Raw genomic sequence first — 22,026 nt, forward strand, 5'->3', positions numbered from 1 at the left:
AACAAGTAGTAGGGTTTCTAATCATGGTGGGATTTTCAAGTTTAGATTTTAAATGAGTGTTTAAAATGACGGTTTCAAGCGTTTTAGAACTTTCAGGTTAGGGTTTTAATCAAATGTTATGGTTTCCATTTACCGTTTTAAGAAGTGGTTAAGGTTTCAAGTTAGGGTTTCAAACCATGGTCAGGAATTTAAATGTGGGTTTAATACAAGGTTATGTCAATTGAGGGTTTCAAGACATGGTTCGGATTCAAGTAAAAGTCTCAGATTTATTAAGTTTGGGTTTCAAAATTGGGTTTCCAGCTCATGTTTGGGCTTCAAATCAAGGTTTGACTTTCAATTTGTAACAAGTGTTATGGTTACAAATTTGGGTTTCAAGTCAGGGTTTAGGTTTCATGAAATTAACTTTCAAACCAGTGTAAAGTTTTATAGTTAGGGTTTGAAATGCCTTGGAAAGTTATTCTTATTGCGCCCCAAAATTTTGCACTTTAAAGCTGCAGTAGCATGTATAGAATCTTTTCTTTTTCCACTGTGCCTCACTTTTTCCTCCTGGCCTAAGCGTTGTGTGTGTGTGTGCGTGTGTGTGAGTGTGAGAGATTATCGATGGCGTAGTTTGGCCGTGACTTGGCTCGTTGGCGTAATGTGGCATGGTTGCAGATGATTCTAACGTTGATTATGTGTATGCCCTTCATTTTATGTTCACCTCCATCTTGTCCTTCTTCGAGACTCAATTGAAAATCGAAAAATGACAAAATGAAAATGAGGTGACACATTAACAAAGTATTTGCTAGTGCCTCAGTACTCACAGGAAAGATAATGGTTTTAAAATTGAGCTTTCAACTTTCAACTTTCAAGTGTTGGAGTTTCAGGTCAGGGTTAGGGTTTCAAACAGAGTGTTAGGATTTTAAACTATGTTTAAGGTTTTAAAGTCTTAAATTAGAGTCTTAATCCAGGGTTCACATTACGATTTTACGATTCCGTTAAATGGATTCAAAGGAGATTTGTAAAACAAGGGTTCGGGTTTCAAAATGAGGTTTTGAGACTGGGTTAGCGTTTCAAGTCAGCATGGTTGCATATTGGGGTTTTAAATTGGGGTTTTGTGTCAGACTTAAGGCTTTAAACGAAGGTGAGGATTTCAAACGAAGCTTTGAAGCCAGGGACTGCAACATATGTTGTTGACGGACGGTATTGTCTTCATTTCACCTATAGCGATGTGCTTAATAGGGAAAAAACAGCACAGCAGCTCCGTCTGTCTTTATGCCAGTTAGCATTAAAAAGCATCAACAGTTAGCTGCACCGCTAAACTTCATGATGATGATGATGATGATGCGTTTTACGGGCATCAAGACGCTGGGATGTGAAATGCCGGCTGGAGTCAAGTAATTTGGCCCAGAGCCAGAACCCGCTGCTATTCTGAGGCAGGAGGAAGATGTTAGCCCACCCCGACACTGCTACATGTTTTTTTTCCCACGCTAATCTTGCTCTCTCGCACTCCCGCTCACATCCTTTCGCCTCAAACAGAAGCTGACATCAGCAGCAAGTTCAGAAACTGAAATGTTGCACATGCTAACAGCAATGCTGGATGCTCAAACCCTCACCCTGGCTTGAAATCATACTTTTGAAACCGCAACCCTGGCTTTAAAACCTATATTATTTGAAACCCTAACCCAGTCGTGATTTACTAATGGCATTTTTTTGAAAACCTGAAAGAACATTTCTGTTGACATGATCTTTTGTGAGCATAATTCACATTTTTATCATTTAAGCGAGTTGTGAGAACGCATGACTATATTCTAAATGAAATGCCTTGTTAAAGCACTACGTACGCACTTTTAAAAATAAACACACGTCAACCTAGTATTAGCAAGTACTATGAAACTACCAGTCATGCTAAGACACCGCTAGGAAATGTTTTGTGCTTTCCTATGTTTTGTCACTGCAGTAAAACACGATGCTTTCACCTCAATTTATTTTTAAGGCAGATGTGTTTTTACTGGGTGCAGTTTAGTTCCCTTGGCGCTACAAATATGTTTTGAACCCAAGCGGCCAAATTTGAGAGGAGGGGGGGTGGAAGGCTTGGGCCAAGGGAATCGGTGCCTTCCCCGCTCGGCTGACCGGCGCTACTGCTTGTGTGCTAACTGCTAACATCACAGATGAACGGGGGCGGAAATTTGACCCAACGGTATTCTAACTTTGGAAGTCATGTAAGAGTTTTAAGACTGACTTGATACTTAAATGAAAGGTTTAATGGCCTAAATGAAGCCGTGGCTCGTTTTCATGGTGAGTTTCTTTGGGATTCGAAAACATCCATGTTGTAAAAAACGCAATAAAGCTAACTAGGCCCTCTTGGAATTGTTTGTGATTCTTGGGTGCCTCAAAATGTCTGAAACAATTTTTTGCAAGCGCTTATTTCCTGAATGAAAATGGATGTGTTTTATGGGTCCACAACGCGACTGCTACCACAAAACATTGTTAGTAGCGCTATCTGGAAAGTTCTAATAAAAATTGCCCTACACCAGTTCCATCGATTGACACACAATTGGGTGTGTGCGTGTCTATCATAACAGGACACACAAAAACATCTCGTGGAACAACACAATTGAACATGAAATTGACCATTTTGGTTTGAATCTGTCATTTGAGGGTTAATGGACGCGAGTGACACTGGGAACATGGGGGGCTGGGCTAAATATTTTCTTTTTCCTTGGGGGGCTTTCCAGACAATGATTAAGAAGCACAGGCCTACAACATCGAGTGTGAGCAGAACAAGGCGTTAAACTTTGATCATTTCCAATTGCAACACAGTCGCATTTGTTCTTTTGTCTGCCATCGGAATTTCACAAAAGGTCAGTTTTATCGGAAGTGCTTACACTTGGTTTGCAATGCTAGTATCCGTCATCTGAGAGGTTTAACAGAAAGGGGGTGTGACACCCACCACTCATTTCCCAATTACGTCACGCCAGACCCTAGTGCCGACGTCGTGCGATTATCTCATGGCAGGACACCTTTTGCCTTTGTCTCCTTTTTTCTGTGTCCATGAAACACTTCGAGATGTAAATCTGAATTAGTGTTAACTTCCGCTGCCATGTCATTTTCTGTGCGTCCGTACAGTACACGTGTGGCCAGCTAAATTGGCAGGTCAGTCTCGCTGGGCTCTGTTTGATGTGAACACGACTCTATGCGATGTTGGCACAAGCCTCTGTGCGTGTTTGTTTGGGGTTCGATGTATGCATGTGAGTATACATATGTGGGCGGAGCTTCCTGAACAGATTAGTCTTTGCCACCTCACATGGAAGTCATTCTGCGTAGGTCACGCACTCGCGGTCTTGTTTTTTTTGTCTTTGCTGTCTGCGTAATCAATGACTGCACTGTCTTTAGTCTATTTTTTTTAACTTGGACATGACATCACTGCTCAGTCAGCTGGCCCACAAACCTACTTTCTCATGGGAATGCAAGTTACTTGTATACAAATAAGCACATGTGATGTATGCCATGTTAAAGCTGGAGTGCATTACTTTTTATTTATTTATTTTTATTTTTTTTAAGTCATATTTACCCAGAGTAGCCGTGATTGTATGTTTCATTTTGGACAAGTAAGTTAGAAATATTTTGTTAGACCTATTAATTAGGTAAGGGATGCATTAAGTTATACAACGTAATTACAGTACATCTAAATAACACATGTCAAGATACTGCTGATGTTTTAGGGGAGAAGAGAACCTTGTGCACCTCGGTCCATGGCCTAGCCTATAGAATCCATTGTAGGTGTAATGTGTCAAAGTTTGAGGATCCATTCAAAATTTGCTGTTTAACTCTTTGACTGCCAAAAACGTTAAATAACGTTTAGTAAAATCCTATGGAGGAGTGCCAAAGACGTTAAAAGACGTTTGTTTCAAAACAGAGGTGAAACTAACCATTTTCTATTGTTGATTACTCAAAAACGGAATAAGGTAGAAACAAACTTTTTTTTCCGATGAAAGATGAGAGTCCAATCTTTCATTTGGTAGTATGTGTGTTTCCATAGTCCAAACACATAATTTTCTGTGGACCTTGAAAGATCAGTCAAAAGATCAGTCAAAATGCTTAAATCGGCTGGCACCCACGGCATCCCTTTTCTGAAAACGTCTGGCAGTCAAAGAGTTAAAAACAAAACAAAACGAGATGATCCCGGAAAAGTAGCCCCTCCAAAATGACCTTCACAGATATACGCCCACCCAAGTCCATGTTTATCATAAAACAACACACAAGTGTAGTAGTGCAGAGCTCATTTGTCTACATTTGCTCACACGGGTTCTATGAGCCACCACCGTGACTCACTGTCACCTCCTCATAAACAAGATGGTGTCATGGGCCAAGAAGAATTTTGATGGGGAAGAAGAAAAAAAAAAACGTTCAAAAAGGAGGCAGTGTTTCATGTCAAAGCTACTGCAGTGTTAAAAAATGAAGTCTATCACAGAAAAGCCTTTCATCCTGATGGGGGGGGATTAAATCAGTTCTCCACCAACAATGTTTTTTAACAAAGCTTGTGTTTTGTCCATCCTGGGATTTAAAGATGAGTGTGATAAAGTTCTCATAGATGTATGTTTTATGGAAAGCACATCCCAGATAGATCAATTAACTCGAATATTTTGTTGTTGTTGTACGTCATTTTCAGCTTGGTTTGTATGTACATTTTTAGGTAAATATCATGCACACTCCTTGATAAAAGGGATAGACCGATTATCGGCCGGGTCGATTATCGGTGCCGATATTTGCCATTTTGACAATTATCAGTATCGGCCTTTTTACGAATGTGAAGACTGATAAAGCTGATATGTATCTCACTGAGCGGTGAATGCTTGCGAACGTAGCAAATCAGGATTTGTAATATGTTCACAGACAGTTTTTACTTGTCACAAAGACATTTACAATATATTCAGACCTTTTTTTATTTTTTTTTTATTTACTGTATGCAAAGATCTTTTGAAACCTTTTATGAACCCTGACAAAACCCCCAAATTAGCTACGTTAGCAATCATTTGCCACTCAGTGAGATACAGGGAACTTTTCATTTATGGATTTATTTAAATTAATTAATTTAAATTTCACTTTATAAAACATTATGCTGATACTGGGAACTCCCTATACTATATATTTTTTAAATAAAAATAAATAAATAAAATAAAGATATTACGTTGAAAGTTTGGAAAACTTACTTATTTTTTTATTTTAGCTTAACACATGCTGATGATCCTTAAAACTCCCTACAATTGTATTTTTATTTTTTAAGAAAGCGGACAATTCTTAGTTTAATAATAATAAAAAAAAAAGTAATAAAAAAAAATTACGCTAATATTTTCTCTTTTACTGCAAATGAATATCAACTTGAAACATCGGTTATCTGTCTCTTTGACTACCAATAATCGGTATCGGCCTTGAAAAAAACATATCGGTCGATCACTAATTGATAAGCGTTCACTGATTCTGATTGAAAGTTCCTGAAACCTCAAGGCCTTTCAAATAAAGTTGAAACTATGTAGTGTTCCATCACAGATTTTTTTAAGATGGCTGTAATGCAAAGTCAAAGAGAGCTTCCTAAAACTTTTCCACTGTTTCCATCATCTTTAACACAAAGAGTCTTGTTAAGTTGAGAGGTCAGTCAGTTCTGAAAACCATCGAAGCTTTTACTGCCTCCTCCAAAGACATGGAGGTGTGTATGACATCTCTGTTGCTAAAAGCAGCCCTGACAGGCTCTCGCACGCACAAGTGCACACACACACACACAAGCACGCACACGCAGCTGTTGTATAGCCGTAGTGAGCAGATATGAAGCAAAGCCTCGCGTGTCCGAGCCCCCCAACCCTCTGGGGGACTTACAAAGCAGTCGTCTCGCTGTCGCCTCCCTTCGAGAACACTTCCTGGCCGCCGCATCACTTAGTCTCGCCGGCTGACGCGTGTCACATGTTGCTGAGGCTGATTCAGTGTCTTCCTGTTTCCTCCTCGCAGATCCACCGCGACGCGGAGGCGTCCTTACAGCAGCCACTCGACACGCAACGCTCAGGTAAGACCAACTTTCGTGCTGTTTTTTTCCCCCAAATCGATGGTTGCTTTGTTAACTTTCCAGGATAACACTTTTCGTCTTTGCCAGACTTTTGATTGTGCTGATAGCTAATTTGCCCCGTGACTTTCCACATGTACAAATGATTCTGTCCAAAGCGACAGACACTCTCTGACTATGAGGCCTCAGGCTGCCTTGTCTAGCTAAGAGTGACTCATGACCCCCCCAAAAAAAAGACAGACTTCCTCTCCACGACCGCTATTTTCTCACGAACTTGCATGTCATTTCTGTCAAGTGAGAGTACAAATAATGAAGGAGCGGTAAGAAATAGACAGTATGCCTGTGAGCATTGTTCTATTATCTGCACCGTTGTTATTTGGAGGCATGTAAGAGCTAAAGTTCTGTTAGCATAGCATTGTGTTTTATCAACATGATGTTTGTAAATCAAAGTATGGGTTATATTAAGATGTGTGCAGTTCATTTTGTAGTCAACTTCAACTTGGGGTGTCAATAAGCTACGTGTGAAGCAAGCAAAGTTGGACTCTTCTTGACGATCTGTTAGCGAAAAATGTGAATTAAAATTAAAAAAAACTTGAAACTGCATCAAGCTGAGAGCAAACTGCTTTTTATATGCAGTTGGAATTATGCTAAATAGATACTAGTCATAGACCGATATGGTATTTTCAGGGCCGATATTGGTGCCGATTTCAGTAGCCAAGGAGGCCGATAACCGATATTTGGAGCCGATATTAATTTTCAGTAAATTGGGGAAGGGGGATATCGGCATCAACATTTTTAAAAATTCAAATGCCAATCTTGACTCTGTTGTAATGTTTTAAAGCATGTTTACTGAACAATTTTTCAGACTTTTCAAAATGCAGAAGTTTTTTTTCTTTTTTTAAATCTAATATAATAGACATCCTTTTTAATGTCTAATAGAATGTTGAGGGAGCGCCTAAGGTTATCAGTACGTCTCTGTAGATTTTTACTGTAAATATTTTTTTCCAAAAAAAAAAAAAAAAAAACTGAAAGCTTAAACTTTCAGATTTCTTTGTTTTGATGTTGAACACAAACAAATGGTTCAGAAGGTTCCCAGAGTCAGCAGCATCTCTTATGAAGTTATGTATGTAAATGTAAATAAATAGTTCCTGAGATTAAAATGGTTTTAGATTTACCTTACATCTGCCGTCAGATTTTTGAAAAAGGCTGAAACGATATTCGTCAAAAATGCTCAATATCGGCCTATCCCTACCAGATACGACCAAAAAGTAAGATAAGTGATGTCAAATGCAATTAGAAGTGATGCTGATGAGTGGTCAGCGTCCTCCATGCTCGCAGTGGCCAAGTGTGCCGCAACATTGTAGACCGCAGGCGTTTTTTCACCCCCACATTGTTTTCATTAAATATCAGCACAGACCTTAAAATGCCCAGCTTGAACTTTTTACACCTTACAGGCAGAGTTGCTGATAAATCAGCTCCGGGCAGTCTTAATGAGCTGCCCTCCGATTACCTTATCCGTAGTGTTTGCTTGTTAGCGTCCCCGCACCCCCCCAAAACTCCCTCCGTCGCGTTCTAATGATGCAGGATATTTTATGTTAGGGTTGAACATGGTCATATTCAGGGTTGAGATCTTGATCCAAAAGGTGAAAGCTTTTTTTTTTACTTATTATTCACCCATGCATCCCTTATGGTTATACTTTTACTTTTGAGGGATTGGTCGTGGAAAGGCAGTCAGCAAATCGGAATTTTAGACTCCAATCAGAACGAATCTATGAATTGTGTTGTGTATTTTATTCTTTGTGTGTACAGTATGTTGGGAGGGTGCATGTGTGGTGTGGAGGCAAGACACCCTGAAGTGTGTGCGTGTATGGTAGGGACGGGCAACTTTGCACACGCGGCCCCGGCTACACTCTGAGTGGCCCCTTGAATGTTTGATTTTATTTTTTGCAAACCCCAAAAAGTCTCTCAAAAACATCTTTGTTCTAGCTGTGCTTAATTTCAAACCCGGAACTGTTTGACTTCCGTTATGGTTAAACCATGTTCTTGCAAACACCACTGTTTTGTTTATTTGGTATAGTTTGATATATTTCGCATCCTTTTCTTTCGTTTAAGGTTTTGAGCATGTAAGATAAGATAAGATAAGATTCACTGATTGTCACACCAACCTAAGTGGTGGCGGAGAAATTCATTCTCCGCATTTGACCCTGAGGGAGCGGTGAGCAGCAGCAGCCGCGCTCGGGAATCATATGGTGATCTAACCTCCCAATTCCAACTCTTTAATGCTGAGTGTCAAGCAGAGCGGCAATGGGTCCCATTTTTATAGTCTTTGGTATGACCCGGCCGGGAATTGAACCCACGACCTCCCAGTCTCAGGGCGGACACTGTACCACTAGGCCACTGAGCTGGTGTAGCTTGTATGTGAACATAACTGGTCCATGGCGTAACTTTGTGGCGGTACTTTTTGATGTTTACCAAAAAGATGCACTACAGTCATGTGAATGTTCATTTCTGTCTTGTAATTATCGATCAAATGATTATTATTTTTTAGTTTCCTTTGTAAATTAGTGTCAAATGTCTGAAAGCAATCTTCCGTTGGCATAATAGTCGCAGTAGATTACCGTTTGTTGGCTTATTAAAGCTAAACATGTTGCCCCACTTTTCTTCTTCAGTTGTCGGAGCTCGTGAAATCTGTGTTTTTTTTTTTGTTTTGTTTTTTATAATTGGTGACCAGCACTGTGTTGCATTGCTAAAGCATGTCGCTATCACCTTCATGCCTATTCTCCTCCCATTGGAAAACACAAGCAGCTCGGAATTGACTATTGGCAACAACAACAAAAAGTATCAAAAACGTGTGCCTGGAAAGACGCAGGAAGTCGGCCAATTTCGAGTTATGCCGACTCTGCAAAAAAAGCCGTTGCTGTAGCGTGCGACACATTTGTTCGGACAGTAAGCTGTAATGCAGCCAACCTTTTTGAGGGCTGTGAAGACTCATTAGATAACTCAAAGTTTGTCTATAGTCGTTAGCCTCTCTACTGACTCTGCAAAAAGTAACCTTGGAGTGTTTTGCTCACATTTAACTTTTGCCGTCCTCTGAGAATAAGCGGCTGGGGAAGCAAAGAGGTGGAAATAAATGAAGGCTTTATCTGCAATCTGTGTCTGTCGGGAGAAAACACTTAAGGTAGCGACTCGGAGTATGAAAATGTGCGGGTGGAAGGGAATGAGGACGCTCTGTGATAGGAAGGCCTGATGGCTGCTTTATCTCCTCCGTGATTTCGCACCACATTCATTTCCTCGGAAGCGGATGATTTGTTGGGATCATATCTCCTCTTGGTTCCGCCCCCCCCCCTCTAGCAACATACATTTTCTTCCCGACTTCTCTGTGGCCTCCTTTTTTTTTTTTAACGGTTATGTTCAACGCCTCTGAAGTTGTTGTGTGAGAGAGCGATTCATGCTTGTCATGATGTGTGACACCGGAAATGCGTCTTGAATACAAAGCCGCCTGGTCGGGTTGCGGCCCTCACAAGACACACCAGGATTTGCTGATGTCTCTCACAGATGTGCCTCGAAACATAAACGCTTATGCCATTCCAGTTGTTCCGTTGACCTCCAGTCGCAGTCAAGGGTAAAAAAAAACAAAACAACAACCATCAATCCCCTGCTTAAAAGGGAGTTTCCTTGAAGAAATGCAAGTATGTGCCGTGTTGGGTTGGATGTTTGAGTCAAACGGAGACAAGCCAAGCACAGTTTAAAGCCCCACTTAGCATTGATGCTTTTACTCAAAGGCTGCACAAAACCCCGCAGGTGTCAATGCTCAATTACAATGTAGTTAACGCTTATACCACATTTTGAATTGCACAAATTGGATCCGCGATGTGAAACCCACAAATGAATGCGATGTGATTGGAAAATGGAAAAACGTCTGATGCTGCATTGATTGTAATATCTGACACACATCGAGTTAATTTTCAGTCACAGAATTGTGGACATTCTCTTGATGGCTCTCTTGAAATTGCTTGATTTCTGTTTCTTTATCTGACAAAAAAAAAGGTGAACGTCTCCCAGAGATTTTGTCTGATTGCTATAAAATGTAACCTTGTAGTGCATACTACAAAGTTGGGTGACGTTAAACGCTGAAAAATGTTAGTTTTCAACACGTGTGTGATTTTTTTTCTTTTTCAATTTAGCCCCCTGAAGTCAATTTCTCTAAGAAACATAAAAAGTGACCAAACGTCTCAGGGGGTGCCATGCTTGAAAAGACACACTAAGTCTTCCATTTTGACTGGATGCAACCGTTTTCTGATCATTTTGACTCTAAGCATTTTTAAACATTTAAATTTTTTTGACAATCATATGTTAAATGTGACCTCACTAGTCTAAACATGACATTCTGATTATTATTCTATTCATGCAATATGAGTTATGCAGCAAAATCCAGCTGTTTTTACCCATGTCAGGGGGCGGCCATTTTGCCACTTGCTGTTGACTGAAGTTGCCCAGGGCTCAGGCAACGACCAATCACAACTCACCTGTTTTCTGAAGCTGAGCTGTGATTGGTTGTTCCCTGAGACCTGAGCAACAATGATGTCATCTTCAGTCAACAACAAGTGGCAAAATGGCCGCCCCCTGAGATGGATACAAATGACTGGATTTTGCTGTTTAACTCATATTCCACTAACACAATATCAACCAGAATTCCATATTTAGATTAGTGGGGCTGCATAGAACATATTATTGGCAAAAAAAATTGGGGTTGACTTCCCCTTTAAAAATTAGTTTAAGCTTAGGGTTAGGGTTAGATCTGAAGTTTATTAAATTGGATCATGCAAATCCAGCCAGGATGATCATGTGACATTAAACTCTTGCGCTATCCTCTGATTCGTCACCTGTTGCGTGCGTGCGTGCGTATGTGCGTGCGTGAGTGTGTGTTTGCGACAGCTGTCAAAACTTGCACTAGCTTGCAAGGTTTAGTGGACAGGTGTGAGAGGGTGGAGACACACGCGCGCGCACACACACACACACGCACGCACGCACGCACGCACGCACGCACGCACGCACACACGCACACACACACAGCCTTGCAATTGCAATGTTGGGTCGCTATGAATAACAAAAGGTTAAGCCAGCTGTCAGAATTCTTGAGTCACTTTCATGTCCGGCATGTTAAATGTCCCATGGTTGCGTATGGATGTCATCAAGTGAGGCGACCAGTCAGATAAGACATAGGGATGATCTCTCCCCGCATACCCCTGCATTTCTTTTGCATTAACGTTGCTAATAGCGCAGTGGCCAATAATAAACAATTTGACACAGACACTTTGTTTGGCATTTTAAAATGGTTGGATGTGAATATGAAGTATATCCCATAAGTAATAACAGCACTTCGCTCTAACCCCCCCAAACACACACACATTTTAGTTTACATCTTTTACAACAAACACCCGCAACATTTTTGTTTTCAGCTTTTATTCCAAAAATACATTACATTTCCCCTCCAAATTCTATACATGTCACATAAAGACTCTGAAAGAATGTAATAAAAATGAAAATACCTGGAAATTGCACAGGTGTGCCAAGCTTGAAGCTGTAATAGCTGCCAAGGGTACACCAACAACGTCTTTCGCAACTTGCATGCAATTCCTTAGTTTTTTTGTGTGTGTTTAAGAAATGGGGAAAACATAAAACAAAGTTTGTGAGGAAAGATACATTTGTAATTAATAGACAACAATTTAAACAATTTTACTTATAATAATACTAATAACTTCCTATGTCTTGTGTACCGTATTTATTTTTTTTAACTGATATTAATGATATTAACAAGAAAAATTTGTATTTAAATACACTGTATTATTACAAAATAGAAATGCTGTACTGTAACTTTACAAATGTAACGGCGGCCAACAGGTTTTGCACAGTATTGTAGCTTTGTTGAATCCGCCTTCTAATTTACAACATCATTACATTTTGGGTTTTCATTGTACAGTATAAGCCTTAATCATCAACTTGCAAGAAATAAAGGTGATAAAGCTCTATAACATATGGGTTTTTGCTTTTTGAAATCTCTAACGTCTCCTTTAATCGCAATCAAATTTGAGCAAAACTCGATTATTTGATACTCCTCAGTGAGAGGGTTTATTTATATGGGGATGCATTTCCAAATGAAATACAATGAAAATTTCTTCGTTGAAATATCGTATCCTTTTTCAAAAGAAAACGACTGATAATCATTCAACTCGAGCAACTTTTTCCTCCTAATGAAGTCCCTCAGCAATAGTAGCTCCGTTGATGTTGTCGGCTGCAGGATTTGTATACGTGTGTGCCTGTGATTGTAGCCCCCCATGGTGGGATTTCCCTTCTTCCTCAGAGCAGCTGACTTGGGGTCAACTGCAGTCTGCCAGTCTGACAAATGTTGTTCTTAACACTCTTATCCAAGCAAGTTGGTAGCACTGTGGAACGTACAGCCGCACGTGCTCGAGCACACGCCCAAACTGATACCTGGGAACCAAAAATCCTCTCGGTGCGCCTCTATACTTATAGTCTCATTGCTTGCTGTCATTAGTGTCATACACATGTAAAAAGTAAGATAACTTCAATGCCAGAAAGTGATGTGGTTTTTTACTACACATTTCTTGGTACACTTCTGCTGTTTTATCACAAAACCAAAAAAATGGTGTTCAGTGGTAAAAAAATAAAAAAATAAACTTGCTTGCAGGGCGTATTTTCCCTAAAAATTCTACCTTGACTTTGGAGTAACTCTATGACTTTAGCACTTCCACTGTGTGTCGATGGGACGTCCCCATTTGTTTCCACAAGGGAGACAGGTTCCCATCGTGTATAACACACACACACACACACACACGACCTTCCACTTCCTCTCAGGACTGAAAAATGTTCAGTGGGAGGACAAAAAATAACTTCCTCTCTCGCACAAATGATGCAAAATGAAAACATGATGTCATCCATTTTGTGCCTGGACACGGGCTAAAGAAAGCTCCATGTTGGGGCTCTTGTAGATTCTTCCTCTTCCTTTATTTCCTTAAATGTACAAAAGCTGCTGCTCTTAATACTGTGTATGTATATATACATATATATATATATATATATATATATATATGTGTGTATATATATATATGTGTATATATATATATATATATATATATATATATATATATATACGTATATATATATATATATAAATATATATATATATATATATATATATAAATATATACGTATATATATATATATATATATATAAATATATACGTATATATATATATATATATATATATATATATACGTATATATATATATATATATACGTGTATATATATATATATATATATATATATATATGTATATATATATATATACATGTATATATATATATATATACATGTATATATATATATATATATATATATATATATATATATATATATATATATATACACGTATATATATATATATATATACACGTATATATATATATATATATATATATATATATATATGTGTATATATATATATATATACATGTATATATATGTATATATATATATATACATGTATATATATATATATATATATATATATATATATATATATATATACACGTATATATATATATATATATATATATATATATATATGTGTATATATATATATGTGTATATATATATATATATATATATATACACACGTATATATTTATACGTATATATATATATATATATACGTATATATATATATATATATATATATGTATATATGTATATATATGTATATATACATATTAAAACACTCAAACAGTAGTTGTTTTCCTTCACATTTAACAGCAAGCTTTTTTTTTTTCAGTCAAAGACAGTCAGCCATTGAAGCTACTTTTCTTTTCACAGCTTCTCACATTTCAAGAATTCATTTCATCCTCCTTCGTAACAGACTTGTTTATTGTAGTCACCAATAGGAAGTTAAATGAATTGTTCTCAGTAACTTCCTTATCCCTGAGCTGTTCAATTTTGACCGCTCATACTGTATGTTGTTGTTTTTTCAGGGTCCTCGCGGTCAGCAACGTTGCCTGCTTTGTCCAGCCGAACGGCGAGCAGCAACAGTTGCTCCTCGACCACTCACAGAGACTCGGGCAGCGACATCGAGAGCTTGCTGAGCGCCGAGGTGGCGTATGACAGCGTCTTCAGCAAGGTTTGACCAATTGCAGAAAAGGCTTCCGTTGGTTAACACAAAATCACATTTTTGCCCTGGAAGGAAAAACAAACCATTTTTGATAAGATAGAAACTGGCAGGTCGGAAGAATACAGTCTGCTTGAACAGCAACATGGACATCTGCATATGTAAAACGATATTGAAAATCATCAACTGTTGAGTGAAATATGGTCTGATTCTATGGTAAAAAATAATGAACTAATTCAAACCCAAAAACGTGTAAATATGTTTTGTAAATATGCACTCCTTAAAACATATTGATTTGTTTAAAAAAAAAAAAAAGTTTTTTTTTATGCTAGAGCATACAGAAGGCTTTGATACAGCTTCTGACATGAAGAGTTCGCTTAAAGCAAGGGTAGTTATTACAAAAAAAGGGCCAGCAGGTGGCAGCAGAGTATAAGAGATCAGCCAGGGCCATGTTGCAAACAAGCTCTTTTTGACAGTAATTTCACCAGGCACGTGAATATTGATGAAACTTTGCTATATTCTAATGCTAATTGCTGTAAAACGGAAACAGATACAAAAAAATGTCATTACATTTTTTAATTTTTTTCCCTAATGGAAAAAAGAGACTCTAATCTTTCTTTTGGTAGGTTCCATGTTTTGATAGCAATCAAACACAATATTCTGTGGGCCTTGCAAAGTCAGTCAAAATCCAGTAAAACAGCCGGGAGCAAAAGGGGTTGCTTCAGCGAAAATGGCTGCGAGTGAATGAGTTAAAGTTGTACATAAAAACAAAATACCCTTTTAAAAGAAGGCAAAAAAAGGTTTTGCATTGCATTGAATTAATTAATTTCGTTTTAATTAATTTTTACAGCATTTTTTATTAGTTAGAATTTTTTCAAAATGCTTTGTTTTTATTAGTTTTAGTGTAGTTTTCCCCCGCTTAATAAACAGTATGGAGTATTTATCAAGTGCAAAAAAAAAAAAAGGTCAGTTAGTATTGTTGTGCAATAAATTAAAGTGAACTACAATTTCAAACGACTGCTTGTCCTTCCTCTCTCTGCAAGGACGTACAGCAATATAAAAAAAAACAACATTTAAATGAACCCCCAAAAGCTCATGCATGATATTAATAGACAGGTGAAAACATAGGACATTTACAGTATCACTATAGTTACAATTTTATAAACATAAGATGTAGTTTCAGTTAGTTGTAATTTTTTTTAGAAGCATTTTCCTTTTTATTTTCTTTCATTAATGAATACTTGTTAGCTATAATAACCTTGGTCTAAACACAAACTGTATAAATGTAGCAAATGGGCGCGTCGTGGCCCTTTTAGGCTGCAGCACAGTTCTAGCAGCAAAGCGTACAATGTGTTGCCGTGGCAACCGAGTGATATGTGAGTTATCGACGCACGGGACCCGCTTGCGGACATCTCGGCGAGCCACGTGCACTTAGATCTTTCTCCCCGTTGTGCTATGCAAGGATAACATCATTAAGTCCTAAACTGGGAGATCATTCCCTCTTAAAGCGTCGTCGGTCTTTCGGTCACGTGACTCGCTTGGATAAACCCACGCGGTCACGTGATCTCTCTCACTTCCCAGAGGAAGTCGCGCTGGCTGGCACAAAGCCGACCTTTCACTACGGGCTCTCCTGACAGAAGTGTCTCTGTGACAGGCTCCTTGCGCCGCAGCTGGTGGGACAATAGGCCACAGTTTGAGCTCGCACCTTCAAATGAACTCTTTAATAGACCGTTTGTGCGTGCGCGCGTGCATGTGTGTGTGTCTGCATGCATAACCCATTTCCCACCAAATATTATTTAGCAGTGCTCAAAACAATCATGTTCAGTGGGTGACCTGGCAGGAATTTGCCCCACTAGCGTCACCATGAGGGCGAGATCAGAAAATGTACAATTTGTTACATTGTAACAAAAAGAGAAAAGTGTGAGAAAATCAACAAAAATAAAAAAATATATAAATCTCTTCACTTTGTTGAAACAATCGTAAAATATAATACAATAAATTTGTGAAAATCATAAAAAAGGAGAGTGAAATGGCATAGAAAAACTGAAAAATAATGCTAAATTAGTGAAAATGTAATATTAATTTGAATTTGATTGAATGCGCTAATTATAATGCCTCCAGGGGAAACTCAAGTAAAATGAGCGAAAACTAATTTAAGAAAAACTGTGAAAAGGAAAATAATCTGGCAAAAATATGTGAAAATAAAAAATAGTGAGCCATAAAAAAAAGACATTAATAGCAACTATCAGACATGCGTCAAAAATATTTAAAAAAAATTGTGTAAACAAAAATAATATGGAAATGGTCAAAAATGAGTGAAAACCATTTCATATTAATATAGATTGTCTGAAATTTGTGAAAATTGCCAAAAATTAGTACATTTTTGTTGAATTGTTGTTAAAAAAAAAATCTGGATAGTTATGGCATTAAAAAGTAAAATGGTCAAATGGGTGAAAATTGTTTTTCTTTTTTTCTAACAATTTAAAAAAAACATAATTCCACAAAAAGTGAAATGTAAAAAAATTGTAAAAAATAAAGACAAAAACAAAAACAAACTTTAAAAAAATAAAATTAAACATAAGCGTTAAAAACCTTTTAAAATGAATTGTTGTTAGAAAAAAATCTGAATACTTATGGCATGAATATATATATAAAAAAATTTTAAAGAGTCAAAATGGTCAAATGGGTGAAAAGGGTTTAATTCCACAAAAAGTGAAATGTCCAAAATGAGTGAAAATTGTCAAAAAAGAGCAAAAAACTGAAAGTGAAAATTGTAAAGAAACAATCAAACATTGTAAAAAAAATAAGCAAGGTTGTACAAAAATGTTTTATAAAAAAAAAAAAAAAAGCGTTAAAAACCTTTTAAAATGTTTTTTATTTTTATTTAAATGAGGGACAGTTGTACAATTAAAAATTGGCAAAAATTTGTTAAGATGGTTAGAAATCAGTTGTTGATTGCCAAAAATGGGTAAATGTAAAAAAATATGATTGAAATATGTTTAAAAATCAATTAGTACTTTTTAAATCAATGTCTTCCCTGTTAATACTGTACATTACAGAAAGGATTCTTCTGCTGAAGACAGAACAGGCTTACCTGGAGAGACATGCATGATGATGAAATAACACAAAAATACTTAATAATGCTAAAACAAAATAACAATATGTCATTTTACAGAATGACGAGCGAGTGACAAGTGGCGACAGCACCAGCGAGGTGTCCATCTCCTGCTCCTCTACCTCTACGGACGACACGGCCAGCGTGGGCCCGCCCAGCTCCAGCCCAGAAGGCAGCCAAGGCCTGGGCAGCAGCGGCTGGAGCCCCGAGGAAGGCGCCCCCCCGGTGGCCGCCGTCTCCGCCGCAGACGGAGCAGGGGGTGTCGCCGGGGATGCCGAGGACGAGGCCAAGGACAGAGTGAGCGAGGTGCCGCGACGCTCCTGTCTCCTGCGCAGCAGCCTGCGCTCCCTCTCGCCTCTTCGACGACACAGTTGGGGACCGGGGAAGAACAACGGAGGCGGCCCTGCTATGAACCAGAGGAGGTAAGCTAAATACGACGACGTAATTGGGGCCGTTTTAATATGGCTGGTGGTATTGTAAATTGTTTGGCAGGTAGTAAATAGGTGACCGAGTAGGAAGATTTTTTTATTTTTAAAGGGAGCTAGGGAGGAACAGTAGACTCAAACAGATATGTTGGAAGAAAGGTTTTATTAAAAACTTTTAAACCCGTCTCTCACATATATCTAATATCTAAAAAGCTGCATATTTTTGCTTTTCTCCATATATCCTCTACGGGTATGAACAAATGAGATGCAGTCGTCTCGCCTTCAATACATCAGCCCCTTGTTAAGTCGCTGTTATTTGAGCTTGACGCCTGCTCGTGTCAGCGGCTGCGTAGTGACATTAAGATATGCAGCTGAACATTTACACAACTTGACACGCACCAATGAGTGCACACAGCTTTATATTTGTTATTTTTATGAGCAAGTTGTGACGGTTGACTAATTCTTACGCTAAGGTTGAAGGGGAGCTCAATTATATACAAAGAACATAGAAGTTATCAAAAACGGAGTGAGAATTTTTTCATTATGAAAATGGATTGTAAACAAACATTCATCAAATAAAAATGAAGTGAAAATTCGTCTGTGAATTTTTTTTTAAATATTTGTGGGGGGAAAAAACGTCATCAATCACTGAAAAAGATTGGAGAAAAGAGAGAGATTTGTTTAAAAAGTTCAAAAAAAAAAAGAAATTAAATAGTGGTCTATAGATTAAATACAAAGTAAAGTTTATAAGAAATAATACGGGTGGGGAAAATTGTTTTAAAAAGTGTGGAGAAAAATCATTAAAACATTGAACATTGTCCACCAACAAGTGACAATTTGTGTGAGAATAATTACGTGATAAAATTAGTCTGAATGGCAAAAATGACTGACAAATAATGAGTGAAAATGCAGAACAGAAATACTTTATTTCTGTAGCATATTTGAAACAAGAGAAAATGACCAAGAAATAAGTGGAAAGAACAATTTCAAATCATTAAAAATTAGTCTGAAAAGCCATATAAGTGAAAATTAAATTGAAAGTGAACATTCTGTAAATTGTGTTTATTTAAAGAAGTGCAAATAGACCAAAATGGGGGTAACGTTTGTTAAAGTTAAAAATAGTTCCAATTATCACACTTTAAATAATTTTAAAAAGTCAACTGAGTGAAATGGTTAAAAAAACAACAAACAGGTAAGAACGATCTGTTCATGGTTAGAAATTAGTGAACATTGTGGGGAAATAAGAGCGAAAATTGTGAGACTGGTGGTAAAAGTTATATTTCATTTCCTGTCTTTGTCTCATTCATCACCTGCTAGCTGCAAAGGGAAACTGACTGTTTACAGGAGAAGGTATATCTCACTGTATTGATTCCTTTGTGTGACTAGTTGTTGCCGTATCTCCATATAGCCTCCCTATAGAGCTAGTAGACCCCCGTCTCTCACATATACTTTTTCCAAACAACCGTTGCATTGTTGCTCTATCCCCACAGGCGACTTTACTAGTGAGAAATGTGCTTTTTTTTTCCTGCTGCTCTGGACGCACAAATAGCACACTAGTGTTTTGTAGCTTATGCTGCTTTAAAAACATGCACGCACACATGCAGTGAATGAGAAGAGTTTGTGGTCTGAGGCTAGTGTTTTGCAGCAATTACAATTCTTAAACGGTCACACATGAGACAAACGAGATGGCCTCGTGATTGTTGTTGTTAGCTGTTATCGAAACATGCTGTGGTGATGATCTCATCAATCGGAATGAGGGAGAAAAATCAGAAGAGTGAAACGAAGACAAGTGAAAATTGTAAAAAAAAATCATAGTTTTTAAAAAAGTATACATAAAATAATTATGAAACAAATATTTTGAAAATCTGAGGAAGAAAAACGAGTGAAAAATGTTTGACTAATCAGTGAAAATGTCCCATAAAATAGAAGAAAACATTCAGAAAATGATCAGAAACGAGTGCAAATGGTAAAAAAAAAGGAAATAAAAAATATAAAGATTTTTTTTTTGTGTGTGATTAAACTTCATCCAAAAATATGTGAAAATTGCCAGAATTTAAATTTTAATTTTTAAATTTTTTAAATGACCTTCCAATAGATGAGCAATGTTAAATAGCATATTGTTGGCATTGGACCGAAATCACAATTTGGTAAATTTGTTATTTTTTCCCCCAAATTTAGGCTATTCGTTAATTTGGTTTTTACAAATAATTGACCACCAATCTTAAAGTGTTGAAAATGTCTTGCTCTCTTTAATTAGACATAGACGGATGGATACCGATGCCGATTATTAGTAGTCAAGGAGGCCAATAACCGATATTTGAAGCCGATAATTGAAATGAAATGAAAACGATTCAGTAAAAGGGGAAAAATTGAACAGGAAGTCTCATACCAAATTCACCCAAATGAGCCCTAGTTGAAATTCTAGGCAAGGCTAAATTGTGTGGCTTTTTTTTGTTTTTTTGTGCCAGCCATTGTGGGGCACGCAGCTTGATTTTCTTTCCAGTTGTCATAGTCGCGGGTGCCCATGTCTGCATTCGCGAACGCCCCGCCTCATCACTCATCCCATCCATCAGTCAGTCGGCGTCCTGCGTTAGCAGCTGCCGCTCTGATTCATGTTGGCAGACGACCTCGGGGCTCGGCAAAGCGCTATGCGATAATACTGTCAGGAAGCAGGCCTCAGTGTGACGAATACGTTTGCGGCCCTCTCCCCGAGGATAGGTGAGCGCTTATCTGGCCTCCGACAATCAGCGAAGTCACGGGCGCTTTTGGTCCACTTGAGGTTAATTATGTTCCGAAGTGACGGGCCGATGATTTGCTGGATAATGGGGTGCCATGCAAAACCTCAGGGCTGGGCGATAAGGGAGATTTATCAGCACTGCAGCCGGCCGGGGTAGCTCATCCTGAAATGTTGCCGCGGGGTTTTCCTCACCGTGACTGCCGTCATTGGATTTTCTTATTTTGTTTGTGTTGTAAATCCTTTTGAAATCATCTGCATCGGCTTTAGTGCTGACTGATATCAGTAGAGAAGCACTAGCGTTTTCCAAAAGTAATGCAATTACAGTATTGGCCGGATTTCCAAAACCTCAGTCGGCATGTGTTCTTTCGCTCTGCAATGGCTGTCGTTTCTATTCAAGTCCCGCCCAACCGGACCACCAATGGCAAATCATTTCAGTTGCTGCCCATGCAGTCATGGGTTGTGTACGTGTCAATCATTCCTTGCCATTTTATTATTATTATTTTTTTTTTTTTGGGTTGATTTATTTGTATCAGGGACAGTATATATTAATAAACATTTCTGGAAATATGCCAGAATTAGCCAAAAGGCTAAATGCTTATGTGTTTACGGTAGCGCACAGCCACAGTGTCCAGTATGTGCATGCGATTCAGCTTTTTATTTATTTATTTATTTTTAATTTTTTTAAACCATTAAAGATTTTTCATTGACAATAATGTTCTATACAGCCCCACTAGTCTAAACATGACATTGATATTAATATTACATTTGTGGAATATGAGGTAAGCAGCAAAATCCAGACGTTTTTATCCATCTCAGGGGATTCATTCATCTCATTTTGCCGCTTGCTGTCAACTGAAGATGACATCAATGTTGCTTAGGTCTCAGGTAACAGCCAATCACAGCGCAGCTTCTGAAAACAGGTGAGCTGTGATTGGTCGTTGCCTGAGCCCTGAGCAACTCTGGCTGATCTCTAATACTCTGCTGCCACCTGCTGGCCATTTAAAAAAAAATAATAACTACCATTGCTTCAACCATTCTCTTCAGTTCAGAGGCTGCAGCAAAGCCTTCTGTATGCTCTAGCATTAAAAAAAAATGAACAACTAAAAAATGTATAATTACATCTTTGGCAGCATGGTAATATTTAAAATAGAACGTATTTATACGTTTTTTGGGGTCAAATGAGTTAATATGTGGCTTTTAAAAGATAGTTTGTTTGTTTTTGCCAATCAATGCAGGCAAAAACAAAACTAGTAATACTGTAATATAACTGATAACTTTGAAATGATGTGATATTCCTGCTCTGTGTCCGCACAGCTACAGCCTGGAGGGCCTAAGTGGCAGCCAAGAGGAGGCCCGGGGCCCGCCCTGTCAAGGCCCCCGCATTCTGGAGCCTTCCAGATCGCAGCAGCACGACGTGGATGAGCGCGGCTCACTCGTGTCGCTCACGGAGGAGCAGGAGGAAACGGGAGCGCCGTGCGGCCTGGAAAAGCAGGTCGGCGCTCACAAACGCGCCCTCGTTTGTCACCTTTGC

At 38.2% G+C, this 22,026-nt stretch overlaps 1 protein-coding gene across 8 annotated transcripts in view; it reads left to right on the plus strand.

Annotated features, from left to right (window-relative positions):
- LOC144050206 (A-kinase anchor protein 13) overlaps positions 1 to 22,026 on the plus strand; it is a 94,586-nt gene that overhangs the window by 40,900 nt on the left and 31,660 nt on the right. For 7 of the 8 annotated variants that reach the window (XM_077563274.1, XM_077563272.1, XM_077563275.1 and 4 more), the window contains exons 10-14: positions 5,983 to 6,037; positions 14,085 to 14,230; positions 17,394 to 17,755; positions 19,076 to 19,108; positions 21,810 to 21,987. In XM_077563274.1, the coding sequence (XP_077419400.1) occupies positions 5,983 to 6,037; positions 14,085 to 14,230; positions 17,394 to 17,755; positions 19,076 to 19,108; positions 21,810 to 21,987 (774 nt within the window). The remainder of the gene's footprint in view (positions 1 to 5,982; positions 6,038 to 14,084; positions 14,231 to 17,393; positions 17,756 to 19,075; positions 19,109 to 21,809; positions 21,988 to 22,026) is intronic. The other variant, XM_077563278.1, reaches the window with a different exon arrangement.

The sequence above is a fragment of the Vanacampus margaritifer genome, chromosome 4 (genome assembly GCF_051991255.1).
Source record: "Vanacampus margaritifer isolate UIUO_Vmar chromosome 4, RoL_Vmar_1.0, whole genome shotgun sequence".
NCBI classification, from domain to species: Eukaryota; Metazoa; Chordata; class Actinopteri; order Syngnathiformes; family Syngnathidae; genus Vanacampus; species Vanacampus margaritifer.